The sequence below is a fragment of the Seriola lalandi genome, unplaced genomic scaffold (genome assembly GCF_002814215.2).
Source record: "Seriola lalandi dorsalis isolate HSWRI2012SDOR001 ecotype SW California unplaced genomic scaffold, Sedor1 jcf7180002054691, whole genome shotgun sequence".
Classification (NCBI taxonomy): domain Eukaryota; kingdom Metazoa; phylum Chordata; class Actinopteri; order Carangiformes; family Carangidae; genus Seriola; species Seriola lalandi.
In genome coordinates, this window is record NW_019525244.1 from 1,442,715 (window position 1) to 1,464,274 (window position 21,560).

The window sequence follows — 21,560 nt, forward strand, 5'->3', positions numbered from 1 at the left end:
TTATAGAATAGAGAAAAATGGTGCAAAGCACATATTGTATAAGTGCAAACCGTTTTTTCCAAGTTATAATTATCCAGATGTTTTTCAAAGTTGCTTGCACTTTAGAGCTGTTGCACTGTTACTGTTGACATAGAGTATTTTTAAATAAATGGTGCAAAGCACATGCTGTTAAAGAAAAATTAATCTGTACAGTCTGCAACCCCCCCCCCAAAAAAAAAAAACAAAACAAGATCATCCTCATAACATTTTTCAATAAATCATCCAAATGTACCCTTGTTGATGGTGTGGTCCTTGCTAGGGAATAAGTACAATAGTAGAGAGAGCAGAGCTTCATGGTCTGAAGAAGCAAGGTCTGCATGTCACAAAGGTGGTCGTGGACCAGTTAGGAAGACCAGAAAGGAAGGTAACTTGTAGTCCACCTCTTCTGGCTCCCAGTGAATTTGGCCATATAATCCTCAGTTAACTTGTCGGCGACAGTCCTGATTTTAAAGGCCCGCTCAGACTGGTTTTCTCTATGGAGGTGGTGATTTTCCTTTATCAGGGCATTAATTTGCTGGTTCAAAGACTGCACTTCTTGTTGCAAAAGCTTACGATCAAGTTTCATTTGCTCTTGTCCATCACGCATCTTTTTGTTAAGCTCTTGCACTTCTTGCTCCAGGGCCTTGTTTTGTTCTCTCACAAAGGTGTTTTTGTGGCTCACTACATTATGGGTGCATGTGAAACCTTGGAGTTCTTGCTGAACATTTTTGAGCCCCTGTTTCCTTGCTTGAAGAGCCTCATCTTTTTGTCTGATGGCTTCTTCTCCATCATGCAACCTTTTCTTCACATTGTGAAGTTCTTGCTCCAAGGCCTTGTTATGGTCTCTTATAGATGTGTTTTCTTGGCTTGTTACAGCATAGTTGTGTTCAAAGCCTTGGAATTCTTTGCGAACATTTTTGAGCTCCTCTACTTGTTCTTGAAGAGCCTCATCTTTTTGTCTAATGGCTTCTTCTCCATCATGCAACCTTTTCTTGACCTCCTGAAGTTCTTGTTCCAGGGCCATGTTATGGCGTCTTGCAGAGGTGTATTGTTGGCTCACTGCAACATAGTTGTGTTCAACATTTTTGAGTTCCTGCACAATACTTTTAAATTTCTGCACTTCTTGTTGCAGAACATCACGACCAAGCCTCAGATGCTCATTACTATTATACAACTTTTTGTTAAGCTCTTGGACCTCTTGTTCCAGGGCCTTGTTCTGTTGTGTCAGCTCCTCATCCTTTTGTGTGATGGCTTCTTCTCTATCACACAAGGCTTTCTTGACCCCTTGGAGCTCTTGTTCCAGGCTCTTGTATTGTTTCAGCTCTTCTCTTTTTTCACACAAGGTTGTCTTCTCAGTTTTGAAATCCTTTAACATAATCTGCATCTCTTCATTCTTCCCCTCAATGTCTTTGCGCAGGACCTCATTTTGACTGTGCAGGATGTCAACATCTTTGAGGAGGGCTTCGTTATTGGCTTGAAGCAACTTGTTTTCTAACTGGAGAGTCCTTTTTTTCTTGTTACAAGAGCTCTCCATTTTTCTGCGAAGCCCATCAATGGTGTTCTTGAGGTCCTCATTCTCACTTTTGAGGTCCCCGTTGTTTCTGTTCAGGGCCTCATTGTCTTGGTGAAGGGTTTCATTCTCATCCCTCAGATCCCTGAGACCGTCAGACTGCTCCCGCTCATTCATTATGACTGCTCTCTGTCAATACAAAATGTCTGTGTCAACTTAGAACTGTTTTGTATATTACAAGCTGTATATTCAAAGTTGTGTTGTGTATTATTCAACTACCGTGTCTCTACTGTTCACTTGTTTAGATCACTACATCACTATCTTTTCTCTGTACTGGTAAATGTAGAATGGAGAGTCATGTGCGTTGAGTTCTTATGTCATAACTGTGATGATGTCACATGACATCAGAGAATGTCTGTCACTGTGATGTCACTGACATGACATTACAGTTGTGTACTTTTCAAGGTCAAATATGGATTGCTTCCTGAAGCAAGAAGCTGACCTGAAAAACAGTAACAATAACTGTTTGTGAAACAAAGCATCTACTAGTACGATGATACTTTTTGAGGCTTTGCTGTTATTGTGGGTGCATCGTGTTGAAACTGAAGAAACACTAGATTTCTTTCAAAGAAGGTTTATTTTCACTGTGGGGGGGAATTATGATCATTTTCCAAGATTTTCCTAACTTGTAAAGGGCATCACAGAGACAAGACTTAAGCCTGACTTGAATCGAGTCATGTGACTCAAGTCCCCCACCTCTGCTTTTTACTGAGGAAAAGTCCGGTTGGCTCAGATAAAGATGGCGGTTTTGATATGCTGAATGTTTTAATTAAGCTTCTAAACTGTTTCACATCTCTCTTTTTTTGGCTCATCCAGCTGCTACTTTCCAACATTGCCAACACCTCTGAGAACTTTATTCAAGGAAGGTTTTTTGCTGACCATGCATGCTCTCAAAACCCTATGCATGTCGTGAAACATACTCACACCTGGGTGTCGGCAGTTACGAGTCTCTACAACGCTGTGAAAAAAAAAGTTGCCATTGCAGCGAGTGTAAGTACGTCTGACACTCTGCTTCTGTCTTTGTAGAGTTTATAACAACCTCTGTCACTGCCTCCTGGAACGCCTGAAACATGGCACAGTAAGTCCAACTGCACACGCATACAGTCCTGTACACCCACACACAGACACACAAACAAAAACACAAGCAGATTGAATCATTTCACTGTTGATCCGTACCACTGTGTATGACTGTGTAGTGTCCAGAGGGTGCAGAAGAAGACCAGCACCATGTCTCTGACCATCTCCTCCTCCTCCTCCTCTGCATCCTCCTCTCGAGAGCTCTTCTCCTGCTCCTCCAGCTCCTCCTCTTCCTCCTCCAACCTCCTCGCTCAGAGACAGTCCAGCCTGGTGCAGCCGCTGTGTGTCAGCCCTCAGAGGGTAATTACATCTCATTATAATAAATCAGCTCATTTGATAAACATACTAATGTATACTATATTATGTAAATATGTTTAAATTTGTAAATGTAACTCGTTTGCCCTTTAATGTTGTAGATGCGTGACTATTCTTATGCAAATAATTAAAGAAGTAAAATAATTGTAAAAGAAATTAAATGAAATATATTTTTCTGTGTCCAGACTCAGAGTCCCATCTACGATCAACAGTATTCAGGGAATGGAGTGGCTCCTACTTTTGTCAAGGTAAAATATACTTACATGTATGTATTTGTATGGAGCACAATCATATAGGAAATGAGACACAACTTGTTATTAAGGGTTGTGTTTCTGTATGAATCTATTCTGATATGAATCTTTCTTCTCCCTTCTCCTCCTCTAATCTCTCTGTGTCTGTATCCTTGTCTGTTCACCTGTTCAATCATCATCATCATCATCATCATCGTCGTCATCATCATCCCGTAGTGTCTTCATGATGTGTCCACAGTGAAGGGCCAGTTAGTGGTGCTGGAGTGCAGACTGAGGGGAACTCCGCCCCTGCAGGTCATGTGGTACCGAGAGGATGAAAAAATACTGGATTCAGATGACTTTAGGATACTACGCAAGAGTAAGTGTGTGTTTGGCAGTGGGCGAACAAATGACTTGGACGTGAGGTTACAGTGAAACGAAACAAAATCAAGTCTTGCAACACAGCAATGACTGTTATGATGATAATGTGAAAGTGGAATTTATGACCTGAAACACCATCCTGAAGCTTCAATTGAAGAATATAATCCAAGAGAATTAGGATCTTTACTGTTAGTAAATAAAAATAATAATACACACCATAATTTCTTGTGTAAATCAATTTGGATTTACAGCATATCTCTCTCCTTCTTTTCCCAGAGGCCAGTTCTGCATCAGTGCCAGGTAAGTACAGAATATTGGTTTCATACATCATAGGTTTTAAATAAGTACTTCTCAATGTCCCAGTTGGTCTCAAGATAAATCTGAGGAGTCACAAAATTATTAAATTAAGAAAGAAAAAGGTCTGTTACAAAAAAAAAGCTCTTTCTTACTTGTCTCTAATTTTTTGATTGTATTTAATTTTTGTTGTTGTGAAATGCAATCACCCTTTCATGCCTTTAAAAATTCTGAGAGAAGTCTTAGAAAGAAAAATCACTGCTCACAACCTATGTCTACACTAAGGTCATAACTTATGATGATTCAAGGGGTCAGAAGCCAAAGAGGACTTGGCCCACTGGTGTAAATAAATACATGACTTTGCAGTTCAATATATTAACATTAATAAGAGCTCTGAAAGTTAGCACACTAGCGACTCCTTGTGGAAGCAAGAGGGACACCTCTTGAATATGTAAGATTTTGTGACAGCTTGTTGGTGAGGTGTTTCAAGGAATAAGGGACAAAATAAACATTTGTTCATCTGATACACCCTTGTTCACTTAGTGTTTTCACACTGATATTAAGAGACTATTTATATTTTTCTCTTGTGGGCAGCAAAGCCTCTCTGACAGCAGAGGCTAACATTTATCCAGACATCCAGTCAGTGGGGGTGAGGACTCAATTCTACTCAGTGTGTTTTGTGTTAATGTTCTTGTGTTGACTTCTGCAGAGGAGCTGTGTACACTGGTGATCACTGAGGCATTTCCAGAAGACTCGGGCCTGTTCAAATGTGTGGCCCTCAACCCCTTCGGCACAGTCTCCTGCTCAGCCATTCTGGAATTTACAACGGTGAGATGTCTGATTAACTATTACACCTGTGGAGCTGCATTGTACAGTACAATGAATATAATGAGTCTTGGTTTTCGAAGTCTCTCATCTCATACTGTGCACCTCTCCATGCAGACCTGGAGGAGCAGCTGGAGATCGAGGCCATTCGTCAGCAGGAAACAGTTTCTCTCCAACAGGAAGACGAGGCAGTGTTTCAGCAGGAGATGTCCTCCTCCAGAAAGAGCAGCGGGGACTTTCCCCCTCTGCTGCCTGACTCTATGAACCTCCCCCCTCCCGACTGGCCTGACAGCCCTCTAGAAGATGACATCCCCGTTGCAGAGTGAGTACATGATGGCACAAACACGTATACGTCAATCTCAGTATCTGTAAACATTACATAATAGTAATCTCAGTGTTTAGGCACACACAAGGCACACACCATTATTTTAAAACAGTGATGATGATGATGATGCTTGTTTTATGGTGCTATTTGTTGTTTTTGATAGTTAGCATTATAGTACTCCTACCTGCTATTAAATTGTCTTATTTTGAAGTAAAACAAACAAACAAACAACAAATTAATAAAAATCTCACTCCTTAATTTTTTCTTGCACATTTCTCACATGTGGGAATAACCTTTGACCCTTGACCTTCTTATTTTTGGTAAGGTACAACACAGTTGAGTTCTACAACTTGCAGTGTTGTTCTTAATGCAAATCTTTCTACAATGTAAAATTACACTTATGATTCACTTGTATTGACTGTGTATTGAACACAGTTTATGATGTTGGTTTATGGAAGAGGCTTATAATGTATTTAACCGTTCATTCATTCATTTATTCAGTAACTCATTTGTCACTGCCTCCTGGAACGCCTCATTTAGTCATTTTTATTATTACAATCTGGTGGGCATTTCTTTTTAGTAAATTGTTCAGAAGTCAAACATTTCAGAGAAATTAAGTCACTTTAGATCTTTGTAGTTCCTCCTTACATCCAGAAGGGGTCGCTGCTGTAATGTTCAAATAGTTGTAAAACAAGCCAATTCTTTCTTTCTTTCTTTCTTTCTTTCTTTCTTTCTTTCTTTCTTTCTTTCTTCAGACTTACCTAATGAGACAAAACAAGAACCTGATAATTATATTTAGGAAACTATTTTAACTAGGCCTGTTAATGAGAAATATAGAAACTGTTTCAGAGAAGGGTTTTAAATGCTAATTGGCGTAAAGAAAATACATTTAATGAAAGAAAATAATACATAAGAAAACCATGAGTCATCGGATCAGAGAGCAGCTCTGGATACTGTAGATGTGGTTATATTGACGATGCTGAGCTTTCAGTAAATTAAACTTATCAGCTGGGCGTGCGCGGTCACGTCACCTCGCGTTCTCCTTGTGAGCGCGCGGTGTCACCTGTTGCACTCCAGCCTCTGGCGGCTCATCGGAGTCTGGATCCCCCTCTCTGCAGGGAACGTCCAGCTTCATTCAGCCAAAACTCAAGTGTTAGGCCAGCGGTGTTGAAACGTGTTACGAGGTAAGAAAGTATTGTTCGTGTCTGTACAGGTGGCAGTTACTTTCCTCTCAACCTGCGTGTTACTTCCAATACTTGAATTCAAAGTTTTTTTTAACCTTTTTAACCACGTTTTGCTACATTGACGTTAATGTTAAGCAGGCTAGTTTTCCTTCTTTGTTTATATCATGGAAACTTAATATGCTATATCCTCCGTAAAAGGTCAAACTATGTTTGGAGCACTTGCAAAGTGGACTTTAGTCTATTTTGGGGGGTTGTATCATCTGGTTGGTACTGTTTCACACAGACTCGGGGATAGCCGTTAGTTTTTTTTAAAGACGTTATTCCTCGTTTTCTCAAAAATTCAGTGAAAAATGTCGACTACTGATTTAAATTTGGCATGACAAATTTGCTGTATAATTTTTTCAACTCCCTGTCGTCATTTAAGGATCGCAAATGTGTAGCTGAAGACCCCCAAATAATACTTATTATGTTTTTCCTTTTTCACTTTTCCTTTAATTTTTTTTATTTACCTAAACTGAACTGACATGATATTAACCTATCCCTTACTATTGTGGGGATCCTCTGGAGCTGCTCCAGAGATCCACTTTGGGAATCACCAGAAATATGTGTCTTAATTGTCATTGAGTTGTGTTTGCTGCGTGCCAGACAGCACATGCTTGAGCTAATTGGTGTCTTGAACGAGGATATAAGCTCATCTGTAAAGTTGTAATGTGTGTCCTTCATTTTTAACCCTTTACAAACAGTCATACAGAAGAGCTCATATTGTAGAAAATAAGATACTGTCATTTGTTCTCTGAAATGTTTGGCAGCTTTTAGCTGTGTTTCCTAATGATACATTTTTGATGCTCCAAAATTGATTTGCACAACACATTTTTGGTTTTTGTATGTGGGGAAAAATTGTGTGAGGAGTTTGACGTGACTGATTTTCAAGTCTTACAAGAATGATGCATTCACATGCAGCCATGTAGAATGGAAGACTGGCATCTCTAATCAGATACAAGCTTGTGTATACAATGCTGTTTTGCAGTTTTGGATATTGCACCAGCAATACATTCTCAATATGTGACAAATACTGGATTAGATATTCACGAGTATACCATGAAAGGTGTCTTGATATCGCCGCAGATGATAAATGCCACAGTTGAGAGAGAGCCGGTGAGCAGAAAGTATCTCTGGTGTTTGATACTGTTCGTGCCGTTAACTTTGACTTGATACTGTGGTTCAAACCCAGTCAGTGCTTCATGGTGTGAAATATGTCTGGCTGAGTGTACTGTGTCCACTCTATATCAGTGTCCAGGACTATGATCTCATCTGTAATGTGAAGTGCAGACATGGCGTCTGTGTCCTTCAGAACCTCCCCTTCCTCAGTGCTGCACACAACAACAGTTGTTCTGAAACCATTGGCAGCGGTCTGGCTTTTAAGGTCATGTTGAGGTTCTCTGACCAACTTGAAGTTTATCTCATTATTTTATTATTTTGATTATTTGGTGAGGGACAGACACTTGATTACCCGATGTTAACCACATTACATGTGGTGCTTCTGTTGGACTGGACTTTTTCCCCTTAATAAATGTGACAATCTCAGATAAATTATGACACAGTGTAGTTATTATGGCTGATAAAGAGTACTGTCAACTGTCAAAATACTGTGTGGTTTTCTTTTAGACATTGTGAAGGACATGTTTGACTGTTGCCACATCTAAAAGTGATTCTGTTAAGAAGTGTAGTTTTTTGTGCTTTTTGGTGTAAACTCATTCTTCCTCATCAGCTTATAATAATTCCCTTTTTACCCCAGAGGTTACTTTAGTGGCTTCCATCTAGCACTGACTGGCTTTCACCAAAATATGGTTCATTGTTGAAAATTATTGAACTGTTGAACATAAAACTATTAAGATATGACATATTAATGGAGAGCTATGAAGTGATTGATCAAGTCATGGCACAAATTTAGGCTGAGTTGAAGGTATAATCCATTTTTATTAGTTGTTGGGTTGATCCGTTCTGAGAGGATCTAACACAGTGATGAGATGCTTAATTTCCCCAACTTTCATTAGAATATATTCAGTTCTGTCCCTGTACATTAGGTAGAAATGTACATGGACAAATGAAGGAATAAATGAAAAAAATGATGCTCATCCACATTCCCTCTCACAATGAAAATGATGTGTTGATGTGAATGCTTCATCTCACTGCAGTGTTGAAATATTTTAAAATGAAGGCTGTTCCAACTTGGTGGGCTGAGGCTTTTATTTTCCAAATGTTTACTAGTTATTGTTGTCCTGTCTGTTGTCATCGGTCATACAGAGGACTTGCAGCTTAGCGTGCTCCTACCCACAATGCCATGCAGATTGTCTGTCTGTGTGCGTGTTAAAAGGGTTGGGTCACCAGTAGAGTGTCTGCACCTGCCAGCTGATGTCCGAATTCCAAGACCAATATAGCTTTGCCCACTTAATCACACAAATACACATATGCACAGGGAAACTCACACATGCCATCGCTAAATCACACAAACACACACATTGCTTTCACATACTGGCATTTAAAGCACAGCAACTACAGCACATGTGACATTCAGGAGTGAGTTTTGGTGAAAATAGTGTTACTGTTTTGAATTCTAAGAGTCACTGTTGACCCTTTAAGAATTAACAAGTAAAGCAGTGGAGAAGCTGCTAAAATGTTGACATGAGCTCTCAGGTTCACCACGTTGCTCTCTGTGTGTTAGATTTACTCATATTGGCTTTTAGTTAGTAACATTAGTCCCTGCAGCGTGCATATTGTGCATGCTGTCTCACTGCCACAGCTTCCTGGGACAGTTCACTGGACCCAATGTTAATGTTATTATTTCCACCTGTGCTTTTTACTGATTTGCCAAGTCAGGATATCAGCGTCAGAGCCAGCCAGTTTTAGCTTATTGCAGATAAGTAAGATGGTATGTCTACCAACCATCACTGATAGGTTTGGTTTTCAACTGGAAAATGTCTTGATCAAGGACATTTTCCAGATCTGGTCACAGAATACAACCAAATCAGTATATCATTTGATTTTTTTAAACCCTTAATATTCAGTGGAGGTCAGATTGTATGTTCCATCCTCCAGGGAGGTTTTGATTTCTGTTTGTCAAACAAACTTCAGTGAAATGTGGTGGAAAGTTAGGCCATGGACCAAGGAAGAACCAGTTGATGTAGATAGCAGCACCATGACTCCACTTGTAAAAAACATGACATTTTGCTTATTACTTTTGAGGCCAACCGCTGATGGTACTGTCTCAAACTCACATATGAGATGACTAACTAACTGACTAACTAACTAACTAACTAACTAACTGTGAGGTATAGAATCAAAACCTTTTTTTTCTGGACGCCTTGGTCAAACATTCATCCATCCATGAGGACCATTTCCACCTACAGAAATTATCTGTCATTTAGAAACAGTTTTATTTACTACTTATCCTCCAACAATGTTTCATCTTCACAAAATTACATTACACACTTGAATGACCCATGAAGTTCATTTGGTTTTTTGATATCCCATAGCCTTGGTATGCTGGTCGAATTCATTTAGACATGCATATATCAGCTGTGAGAGATCCTTTAGATTGTATTTCAACTTGGTGGTGTTACAGCAATATGATCAGTGTAAGTGACTGTAAGTCAGTGGTATTACGTCTGACTCAAGTTGTACAGTTCATCCTTGTACAAAATTAGAAAATTCTCAGTATTTACATACACAGTAGGGTCCAAAGGTCTGAGACCACTTTTGCATTCACTTGAATGGTTTTGATCCAAAGTTTCAGAGCGTAGGTCATCTGATGCTGGTTGGCCAAAATTACTTTGTGCCCTGAAATGCAGAAAAACAGTGAGCTAGTAAGTGAGAGTGAGAGTGAGAGTGAGAGAGAGAGAGAGAGAGAGAGAGAGAGAGAGAGAGAGAGAGAGACTGCTATTGTCATTATACTCCTTGCATAGCCCCGACTACGTTGTTGTCATGGGAACAAAATTCTTTCCTAGTAGAAAAGTAGAGGACCAGCCAGGCTTGGTATTACAGGAAGAAAACTACTGAGTGGGCTGAAATGGGATCTGTTACCCTCATTAGACAGTCCCACTGGTACCATGGCAGCCGGACTGGAACATATAATCTGTAGTTAGTAGTTACGCATATTTATAATTTTGTTCACCAGTCGTCATATTGATATTGATGGTAAAAATCTGTGTCATTCAAGTTGTCCACTGAAACAATATCATGATGCGGTGACCAACATTATAAACATCAGCTGCTGCAGAATCAGCACTGGATGAGTGTTAGCTTGTGCAGCCTCTTGTCAACCTTCAAAACAAATGAAATGGGACGACTGTCGTTCAGGTGTCCCAACTTGAAGTTTGGAACAGATGTTTGATGCCAACAGTTTAACCTTTTGACTTTGATATTTTTGTGGACAAAATTTCAATTTTGGGTGGGTTTTAATAATTAATCCGGTGTCATCACAAAAATACTTTTAGAACAATGATGTTTGTGCCTATATTTTGAGTTTAAAATGAGTGTTTATGAGTCAAGGACAGTTATGTAATTGAACAACAGATACTTTGAATATGTCATCAAGGATTAATTTGCATCTGAGGCGCTTTGAATATTGGTAACATTTTAACTGCTTGGGCATCGGGGGATTGTCAGGGATAAAATCTACCTTTGCTTTTGGGACTCTGTGGGTGATTTTCATGACAGTTGTTTCTGCACCTCAGCCATCAGTCTCTGTCTTATGTTTGATCACGTACCATCCCAGAACCTGTAGTTTTTCTGAATACAGTCAAATCTTTGCTAATATGACTGTGCGCATCTTCAGTTTTCCAGAGCCTCAGCCTGCCAACCACTCCTCTGAAGGAGCCTTCGGTCTCAGTGAGGAGACTGCCTTGAGCTCAGAGGGCCAAAGGTCGCCAGAGGTCGTGGTCCGAGCCTGTACGCCCAGCCCTCCACCCCCTCCACCCTCACCACCAGCACAAGTCAAGGAGAAAGCCCCAACACCCAAGCTGTTCACCCCAAGCAAAATCAGTTTCACTGTAAGACATGTCTTACACTTTTGCACTGTCTGAGAGGTTTTTTGCTATTTTTGTTAATTGCTGCCATCATACTTAACTACGGTTTTATGTGAATTATTATGTCAAGTTCAAAAAGTCAAATAGAATTGGCAAATTAAAATTCACACAGAATTTAAAAGTAGACAACACCAGTTGATGAATAAGTAAATAAATACACAGTATCTGTCTCGTTTATCCACTCTTGCCTATACTTAGTTGTCTATTGAAGGTACAGCCATTAGAGTTTTCATTAGAATATTTCAATGCCTTTTTTTACATTTGAGCAGCAGGAACACTGACCTTTGTAACTCTGCCTTGAATATTCTTCTGATGTGTTGTCTAATGTAGTAACATTGGTTATTTGAGACAATGTTGATTTGCTTCCCCCCAGCGAATGGAAATGTGTTAATGTTTCTGAATGTCTCTTCTTCATTACACCTACGTTTTTGTGAATGTGTGTGTTCTCCCTTCCAGTCCCCCCAGTCAGGAGGCAACAACATGAACCTCTCGGACCTGCCATCCTTCACGCCCAGTGCCTTCCCTCCCAGTGCCTTCAACTATGAGCGACCGCGGCATTTTATTCAGTCGCAGCCGGCCTTCCAGGCACCCAGCTATGAAAGTGTGCTGAGGGAGGCTCAGGAGAACCAGAATAACTCCCAACAGAACCTCAACAGTTCCCAGTATAGTCTCAATGTTACAGACACACAGGGTCAAGCTAAAATCATGTCTGCTCAAAGTCAGTACACTTCTCAATCTCAGTCAGTGTCAAAGTCCTTGTCACAGACCCAGTCACAGTTTCAGTCTCTAAACCTCAGTCAGAACCAAACCCAGTCTACTGCCCAGACACACATTCAGACCCATGCCAATGGAACGGGCAAGTCCTCCCCCTCCTCCTCCAGTCTCAGCTCTCCCATTTCCACCCCGGCCTCCTCTGTTGTGCCTCCTCTTTCCTCCACTGCCCCTTTGCTCAGTCCCTCTGCCACCACTTCCCCGTCCTCCCCTTTCCCAGCCTCCTCCTCCTCCTCATCCTCTCTCCCACGCACCACCATGCGTTCCACCATCACCCTCACCCCCAGTGTCCCCAGTGCCACCGGCCTCGGCAGTGCCACCCTGCCGGCCAACCAGGACACCATGTCAGCACCTGCCGCTTACCTCTGCTCTGTGCTGCCATCCCAGTCCTCCTTCTCCCCTTTCTCCCCATCCAAACTGTCTCCCAACGCCAACCTTCCACACCCCTCCATCTCCCCCTCCTGCTCCCCACTTTCCCCCTCCAGCCCTCTGCTCCCCATGAGGGCCTCCTCCTCTCCTTCCTCTTTCCCCCAGCAGCCTCTCCCAGTGTCCCCTTCCCCTCTCTCTCCCACCTCCTCCTCCTCCTCTCTCCAACAGCCCAGCACTCCTAACAGTCAGAACAGAGTACCACCTGCTGTGGTCTCCCTGCCGGCCAGCTACAAGGGGACGCCTAACACGTGAGTCACAGTGCACATCAATTTGGCATGCACATATTAACAAACAAGTTGAAATGTCCCACACTTGACAACATCTAAAAAACAAACAAAAAAAAGTCATTTTTGGAGCAAAATGTAAATATACAGAGAGAACAGCTGAGACTGAATGTGTAGAAGAAGATTTTTAAAAGTTGATGTAGATGTTTTCAGCTGTTTTTTTCCACAGCATGCCGGCTAGGTTACAATTAAAAACCAGACTGTTGACCCATTAAAAGTTTCTTGTTTCTTTCTGGGTTGAAAAATCACATTAACAGACCACAAATGATACAATCATAGAAGTGACTTTGATTCAGTTTCACAAGTTTCTTGACAATCCATTGTATTTTTCATCACATCCATGGTGGGATCTCTGTTATGTCAAAGCAAGAAGCAAGAATAGAAATCACTCATTGCAGTCTCCACGCTGAATGCATTTCATAGCATGAGTGAAGAATCATTTCCATGCATTGTGTTTTCTTTCACAAATGGAAGTAAAAACAGTTCATATGGTAGCTCATAGTGTTGAAGTGCTGAAAAAAGGTTTTGTTGCAAAATTAAGGTTAAGTTCATTAGGGTCCTTCGGGTGCTTTCTTTATCATTTATCGTCTGTTCCTCATTTACCTCTCTCCAGCCTTCCCAAGCCCATCCTGAAGAAGTCTGTAGCTCCTCGGCCTTCCTCTTCTCGTTCCACAGATGAAGACATCCAGGGCTCCAAAGACGCCCTCATCCAGGATCTGGAGAAGAAGTTGCGCTCAAAGGAGGCCAGGAGGAGAAACAGCCAGGTGTGTGTGTGTGTGTGTGTGTGTTTGTGTGTGTGTGTGTGGTGTGTATATGTATGTGTGTGTGTGTATATGTGTGTGTGTGTGTGTGTGTGTGTGTGTCTGTCTGTCCTGCAAACTGTGTTGAAAGTGGAACAATCCTACATTTCATAAATACAAACACCCTCAAACATTACAGAATACATAGTTGCAGCAGTTTACCAAAACACATCACAGCATACTTTCTTCTCATATGTGTGTGAAAACTGAAAATTTAACAGTATAAAGCTTCATTTTTGACAGAAACTGTCCTATGAGGAGCGTATGGCTCGTAGGCTGCTGGGTCCAGACAACGTCACCTACATGTTTGACCAAGACAGTCTGTCAGACTCACAACTTGACCAGGTACGACATCAAAGTTTCATTTTGTCAGCGGACATCGTTCAACCTGGACATTTCTAACAATGTGTTTCAGATTTTACTGATGTGTGCTGCAGTGCTGATCGTGCTGTACAGACATTTATGTTGGCTCTTGCCCAAAACCCATTAGCTTTCATTTTGCTATTAAGTAAAGCCTACACATTATTACAGTCATTTGGGTTTGAATGGGTGCATAGGGAGCCTGTTTCCCTCTCAGGGCCTCCTGATGGGCTCTCGACCCACAGTTGAAAAAGCCTGGCAGTAAAAATCAGCAGCCGCAGTGAGCTGTCTCCTGCTGTCATTGTGAACAGTTCTGTTTGTGTGTGTGTGTGTGTGTGTGTGTGTGTGTGTGTGTGTGTGTGTGTGTGTGTGTGTGTGTGTGTGGGATTGTTCTGTCAAAAAGCCTCTGTCGCAGGGCTTTGCACCATCTATTCTTTCTGTCTGTCACACTCCAACACACAATATCAACACACAACATCAACACACAACATGTGTATATACACACTCATACACACGTCCTCTCAAGCCAACAAGGTTTGTCAGCAGCTATTTCTAGCCTGCTTTCTGAGAATGAGCCCCTTTCACTGGTGACAACAGGAGTATTGTGTCAGAACACACACACAGACACACACACACACACACACACACACACACACACACACACACACACACACACACACACACACACAGAGTTACCCTCCTTGAATTCTGTATGGTTAGTTTTCAAAGTTCAAACCTGTGATTCCTCTGCTCGTCTTGTTTTCTATTACAGCCACAGCCAGATTCACCAGAAGGAAGACACACGGGTGGCCTATGGTAATTACAATTTATGTATCAATATTTCTCATAATTATTTACCTAAGTTTCAATTGAACATTACAGTCTTGAATGTGGGACGTCCAGCATGGCAGTATTCAGTCAATCTACGCAGCTGTAAAGCTATATTGGCCTTTTAAGAATAGTTCATGAACATTTGACACTTTTAGTTTTTGATTTGGTGAGGCTGAACCTCAAGCTGCTCTGTGCAATCATGCATAATACTGTGCATCTTACATTACAGAAGCATCCATGGAAATATCTAATTTTTCTTAAATAAACTTAAAGTATCTTCCAATGGGACTCCCGCTTCAGTTATTTAATTATAAGTATTTGTTACTATTTTCTGTGGAATGAAGTTTGGTTGAAAGTGGTGAAACCACTAATTGTGTTAATTGCTAAAAGTGAAATTTTGCCACCAGCCGAACTTGGGAATTGAGGGAGAGGGTAAACATACGGATTTAAATTTTCCAAGAAAGTATTTGTTCCTCCCTATGTATATCTTGTGTTAACTGAATCTCTACATAAATATTGACTGACTCCACCTGCCTGTCAGGAAAGATATAGGGACTTGGCCCCTTATGCAGTAGCCATGCAGTCAGAGGACAGAAACACAACAGGAATCTGTGGTTATATGGCTGCTAGTGGACAGTAAAATTCAGTTGTTGAAAGTGAAGTAAAGCACAGTTATGAATAGATAATCTCTCTCTCTTACAGGGGGAGGCACCACTCAGGGACAGATGAGAGGGGCAATGAGGGATCAGCTATCCAGGAGAAATGTTACGCTCCTCGCTTCCTGCAGATCCCCCCAGACCTCACTGTGGAGGAGGGACGCTTCTGTAGGATTGACTTCAAGGTGAATTAGTCACTCACACACACCTGCATGCATTAACACCAAGGTCTTCATGGTTTCAAGTTTATTAAAAAACTCAAGTCTGTATTGCCAGAAGGTCACGGGCTTCCTTATGTAACGTATACAAAATAATCTGTGCAGTAATGGTGTGGTCATGCAAAGGTAAATAAAGGAGGCATAAAATCCTCTCTTCTCTCTTCAGGTGGGAGGCCTCCCCACACCAGACGTCTGCTGGTACCTGGACGGCAAAGCCATTCGTCCAGACGACTACCATAAGATGTTGGTGTGTGAGAAAGGGATGCACTCGTTCATCATAGAGATCGTCACTGTGCACCATGCTGGTGTGTATGAGTGTGTGGCCAGGAACCGAGCCGGAGAGAGCAGATTTTCCATGAGGCTCGATGTCATAGGTAAAAATAGAATCACTTGAATCTTGATTTTATGCTGGAAACACTGTGTCTTTATGTAGAATTTTAGCCTGGTGCAGCTCAATAATGTTATTGATTGAACTGAATTTATACCCGCAGTACTTTGTGAAGTTGTGAGGATGGTGTACAATTCAATTCAGTCAACCTCTTCTGTTCTTGCAGCCCAGGAGGTTCTCCGTCCTCCCACCTTTGTCCAGAAGATGTTGAACTCCAGAGCTCTAGAAGGAGACACTGTTAGGTTAGAGTGTAAAGTGGACGCTTCCCCTCCTCCTCAGCTTTTCTGGAAGAAAGACAAAGACATGCTGCGCATTGACCCCAACAGAATGAGGTGGGTCAGCTTCATTACTCCAAAACTTCTGGTAAATCATCCCTCAGTAGGTTTTTTTTTTTTTTTAATAGAAAACTTGACTTATAATGACTGCAGTCATTATAAACTGCGCATGGGTGAAGTTTCCACTTACATTATGCACAATAAACAAAATGAATATATTAAGGGTTAGGGTTACATCAATGATTCAGTATTTCTCTTTTATAAATCTGGGGGATTCACAAAAGACAAACTGAAAAAAAAGAATGGTAAGCAGGGGCAGAGATATTCTGACTTTTAGTTATCTACATTTCTGCAAATGCAATTCAGCAGCATCTTATTAGCCTTCCCAGCCCAGGCTCGAAAACCCACACCTCCATTTTTTAACTCAGGCTTCCTGTTATGAATTTGTGATGTCGACTATAAATCTCTTTTAGAACCTGACACCTGATACAGTTTTTCACAGGTGTAGAAGTAGCAGTCCTCATGATTCGCCATTTCATTTCTTAGTGAATGAATGCCATAAATTGTGTACGTGCTTTAGTTCTGTTTTCGCCTGTATCAGGACACTGAGCATCGTGTGTGAACGTGGTGATAAAATTAACATTGGAACCTGTTTCTGTGTTTCACAGTCTGTACCAGGACGGTTCAGGCCGGCAGTGCTTGTTGATAGAGAGGGTGATGAAGTCTGATGCTGGTTGGTACACTCTCTCTGCCATTAATGAAGCTGGCATGTCCACATGCAATGCCAGGCTGGATATAGGCAGTAAGTCCACTGTCTGTTCATCTGTCCATGCAAATGAGCTTTAAGGGCCCATCTCGGCTATCTCTTGTATGAGATAGCCTGATAGTTACCACAGTAACCCGGGCTGTAAACTCAAACAGCAGATGGAGAATGTTGTGCGCTCATCGCTGCACTGAATCCAGCTCCACAGCCTGAAACACGTCAAACAAATGCTGTGTTACGTGATCAAGCGGAAACTTGATGAGAACATGAGGCATCGACCTGTTCAGCTTACCTAAAGAATACTGTGTAGTCACCGAGTCAGAGCGATAAGTATAGAGTCCATCCACTGGTGAGGGGGCGCTCACTGGAGGAAAATACAACACAGCTATTAGGTTTCTGCTCTATCACATAACACACCATCTGCTGTGTGGAGAGGCCGCTGAGTGAGAGGAGCGACAAAGGCCCGACCCTCTGTTACGCTTGAGCTGGACTGCTCAGCTGATTAGTAACCCTGAAAGTGAGTTTACGTGCTTCATGTGAACCAAGACCCAATACAATACAATACTACGGTTGAACAGGACCTCACAAGGAAGAGGTTTTTCAGGAGTGGTTGGCTCACAGTGTACATATCAAGTCTCTAACTTATTTAGCACAGTAGTAAAAATAGTGAACCTCCAACAAACATCAATGGAGTTTGCAGCCAGCTAATTCAACATGCATGAGCATAGTTAAGTTCACGTTATTGGTGTGTGTGTGTATTTGGGATTACAAGGTCAACCAGACAAGTGTGAATGAAGGCATTATACATTCAGTAAACATCACTATTACTAGTCATTCTGACTCATACAAGTTTGTATGAAGTGTGTGTTTTGATAATGATGTTGGGAAAATGTATAATCAAATTGTAAATGCAGTAGTCAATCTTTATGATTTTGTTTTTGATTTTGTGTCACCTTTTTTAAACAGTACATCTCGCTGCATATATATTATATATTTCATATATCTGCTATGGAAACTGGTCTAAATTTCTGTACATTTGATATCAGTTTCCCAGTAACTTTAGAACAGAAACCTTGATAATAACTACTCACCCCCAGGTTTATATGTTTAGTGGAGAGATTACTTTGGTGAAGCTCTTCATTGTAAAAATCCAGCCCTGGTTTGTACTGTTTGATGTGTAGGTTGTGTATTGTATTGTGTATGTGAGTCTTAGTGGTATATAAAAAGTAGTGATAGTAGTGTTGAAATTAATCAATGTAAGAACAGACACACACATACATCATTTTAAATACTCACAGTCAAACTGCACCACTGGTTAAATGAATTCTGTTGGAGCCAGTCAGGTCTGTGATGAATGAAACTAATTCATAGTTTTGTTTGTTTAAAGAAAGAAGGTGAAACATGGAGAACTGTGCAGCCATTGTTCCTACAACTGTGTGTTGGTTATATATCTGGCACTTAGCCATGCTGTCTCCTGTGCCGTGGCCTGCAGGACAGATGAGTTATTTTCAGACACCTGGCATGAAAAGAATGTTTAGCATGAGTCCAACCGCCAGTAAAATTTGTCGCTGATGCTGGTGGCACTTATAATATTTATATAAATAAACACGGAATGTGCCAGTCTGCAAAAAGTGGACTGAAAACCAGTTTTTCTCCTCTGCTGGAAGAGATGACTAAGTACTGCAGCTTCAGTATAAACACAATTTCAAGTGGATGTAATGTGACAAAATCACTTGTACATGATTTACTGTTGTGGTATCCTTCAGATTATTTACGGCCATTATTTAAAACATCAGGATGTATAACAAAATCTTTTTTTTTTAAAAGGTGTTTTAAATGCAATAATCTTTTATCAAACGTCTCAGAAATTACTGAAGAGTAGGTAAATACTGCTGTAAATAATCATGTGTATGTTTGTTACCGTTATCTAATCCAATCATTGGTGTTTTACTCACAAAAAAGCAGCATAACAAACAAAAATCTTGCTCTTTACTGTAATTAATTTGCAAAGGAACAATTGTACCCACTACTCCCCTCTCTGTGCCCCTCCCAGCCCGCACAGCCCCACCCATGAAAACGGCGCCCCCTGGCTCCAAGACACTGAAGCTGCTGTCGTCTCTGAGCCATGTGCCCGCTCTGACCGTGGAGAGCCCCGCCCAGCACACTGCCCCGCTGTACGAGAGTGAAGAGCTGTAGACCGCGCTGTCACATCCTCCTTCAACCATCATCTTCACTACCATGAAACTGGGCCAGAGTCTGTATCAACTCCAGGCAGAAAGAGCTCTAAACATGCTTTGGTTCAGAGTATCACATTAACAGCATCGCAGCAGATGAGTACACATCTCAGAGTACTATGGAGGCCAGTCCAGATCAGGTTGAATAAGTATAATTAATAAGCATAAGAGACTATGGTTGATGTGCAAGGCAGATGAGCGTAGCCACATTTTCAAGACTAAGATACATCTGTGAACATCTGTAAAAAGACAGTAACTGTAATGCAATATTAGAGGATTTATCTCTATTATTATAAAAAGTTTATCTTTGTCTTGCTAAAAGGCTCAAAACAAACCTTCCTCTATCTTTCAGAGGTTTAGTCATATCATGAATTGGCCCTTTAAAGATTGTTTTAAACCATCCCTAACCTTCAAGAACACTCAGGAGTTACTTTGAGAGAAAAGTTTCCAAAGCTGTGTGGTCAAGTGCCTTCTGAGTTACTGTAATCACTCTTCATATCGTCCATCTGCTGCTGTTTGTTTCCATGGCGCCCACCCCTCTGTCTCTCTGTCTGTCTCTTTGTTGTTAAGGCTCATGTTTGATACATGCCTGTAAGCCTCTGTGCTCTACTCTGCCCGCCTGTCTCTGTCTCTTCATCTGCCTGTCCTGTCTTCTCTCAGCAATACGGTCTAGGTCATGGATGTATTAATAGACCTAGGTACCATGTGGTGGAGTCAGTTTTATCCGAGCGGCCAACCACAATACTGCAACACTGAACCTCTGTGGTCCAGAAACCATTTGGCCAACAGAAAACTGATGTGTCTGTCTCAAACAGCACGCAATTTTCTACTTCCTGCATTGGATTGTCATGGTGTATGTGCTGGGTAAGCACCTTTCATTTGAATCATTGTTCATTATCTCGAAACACAGTGTCTAGCTTTCTTCCATGGTCTAAATTAGAAAATTGGAAACAACCTAGGTTAACTACAGTACCCACAATCCAACAGCCAACATCTATCACTGCACTTTAATCATGACATGTCTCAACCAGTGACTGCCCTCCTGTCCTTTAGTTTGGAGTTGAAAAGGATGCTTATATGTTTGAGCTGCAGAATGTAAGTATTTGTCTCTGATGGTGTGTGACTGAATGTGCTGTGCCCCCCCCCCCCCTTTTTGTTTAAAGAGAGCTCAGATGTTGGTCACTGCTCAGATTCTCTGCTGTGGTATAAATTCAGCCTTATATGTGTTTTTAAAGTTGGTTTCTAATATACAGTGTATGTGAATGAAGCTATTTATTTGAACTGAAGTTATTAGTTGTCAGTGCTGGGACTTCAAGTTGCCCCTCTCTTGGCCTGCGAAAGGCTACAGCCAGAGGTGTATAATATCAATGAGTTGGACAAAGAGCAACAGGCTGCCGTTCTGATCACCAGCTTCTATGACTGAACAAAAAAACAGATCTGCACTCAAAACTAAATAAGAAGTGTTTACATTTTGTCACATCTGCAGTGCAGATAACATGTTTTCCACTTTACCCAAGAGGAGACGTTTTTTTTTCTCCTTTGATGTATGTTTGCATCATTAATGTTCAGTTGAAAAGTGGGTGTCTTTATGTCAGCCTGTGTCCACATTTGCCGAACTCTCCATTTCTGACCAGAGCCTTGTATAGAAAGATCTTTCAAAAAGAGGCTTGATTTGCCTGCTTACCTAACTGCTTGTTTTTATTGCCAGCCAGGAGGTAATCACACAAAAACCTTGTATTTTGGCTGGATCTGCATGTAAACTGAAAATCTGGTATTTAACCCTGTGTGGCCGCAGCTCAGTGGCAGGAGTTTCTTTCATGACGGGCTTAAAAAACCTGCCGTCCGGGTCACAGGAGAAGAAAACTGCTTTTTCTGGTTGGCATGCAGCCCGTTACCATATAAACGCCTGTAGTCGGGTTGTGTTTATACAGTAACATTTAAACTGTCTTTTACTCAGGTTTAATGCTTTTAGGTACAGTGTTCCTTCAGTTTGTCATGATGTTTGGATCAAACAGGGTTAAACATTGGATTTGCTTAAAGCACCAGGATAGTTTGGTAAATTCGGCCCTTTCTGTTGAGATTTTAAACTGCAGGTAGTTGTGTGTATTCTCCTCAAGTACTGTTTGTTGTGTAAGTTCTGGATATCACTGGATGAATGAGGAATAAAGTCTATGTGACCCTGACTTTGACTCCGCCAATGCATTTTATTTTATGGATGGCACAGATTAGCGCTCACATCGCCCTCTGG

The 21,560-nt window shown here is 41.3% G+C and overlaps 2 protein-coding genes across 2 annotated transcripts; one reads left to right on the forward strand and one right to left on the reverse strand.

Annotated features, from left to right (window-relative positions):
- Nucleotides 1-382: 382 nt before the first annotated feature.
- On the reverse strand, nt 383-1,705 carry LOC147818130 (uncharacterized). The gene is made up of 2 exons (XM_087178538.1): nt 1,229-1,705; nt 383-1,132 (listed from the first exon to the last, which is right to left on the reverse strand). The coding sequence occupies exons 1-2, from the start codon at nt 1,703-1,705 to the stop codon at nt 383-385; spliced, it is 1,227 nt and encodes a 408-aa protein (XP_087034664.1).
- Nucleotides 1,706-2,612: 907 nt separating this feature from the next.
- Nucleotides 2,613-21,495, forward strand: myot (myotilin). Its single transcript, XM_087178539.1, has 17 exons — nt 2,613-2,666; nt 2,785-2,965; nt 3,166-3,228; nt 3,448-3,589; nt 3,868-3,891; nt 4,595-4,704; nt 4,818-5,032; nt 11,054-11,267; nt 11,760-12,751; nt 13,401-13,551; nt 13,831-13,932; nt 14,720-14,763; nt 15,481-15,619; nt 15,819-16,026; nt 16,207-16,372; nt 16,984-17,117; nt 19,132-21,495. Exons 1-17 carry the CDS (start codon nt 2,659-2,661, stop codon nt 19,272-19,274), a joined length of 3,036 nt encoding a protein of 1,011 aa, XP_087034665.1. The 5' UTR covers nt 2,613-2,658; the 3' UTR covers nt 19,275-21,495.
- Nucleotides 21,496-21,560: the final 65 nt, after the last annotated feature.

Coding starts and splice junctions, on each gene's coding strand:
- LOC147818130 (XM_087178538.1), bottom strand. CDS start 1,705: ATGAATGAGCGGGAGCAGTCTGACGGTCTCAGGGATCTGAGGGATGAG. Junction 1,133..1,228: donor AGCTGACACAACAGAACAAG/GCCCTGGAACAA, acceptor CAAGAAGTGCAG/AAATTTAAAAGTATTGTGCA.
- myot (XM_087178539.1), top strand. Junction 14,764..15,480: donor AGACACACGGGTGGCCTATG/GTAATTACAATT, acceptor TCTCTCTTACAG/GGGGAGGCACCACTCAGGGA. Junction 17,118..19,131: donor TGCCAGGCTGGATATAGGCA/GTAAGTCCACTG, acceptor TGCCCCTCCCAG/CCCGCACAGCCCCACCCATG.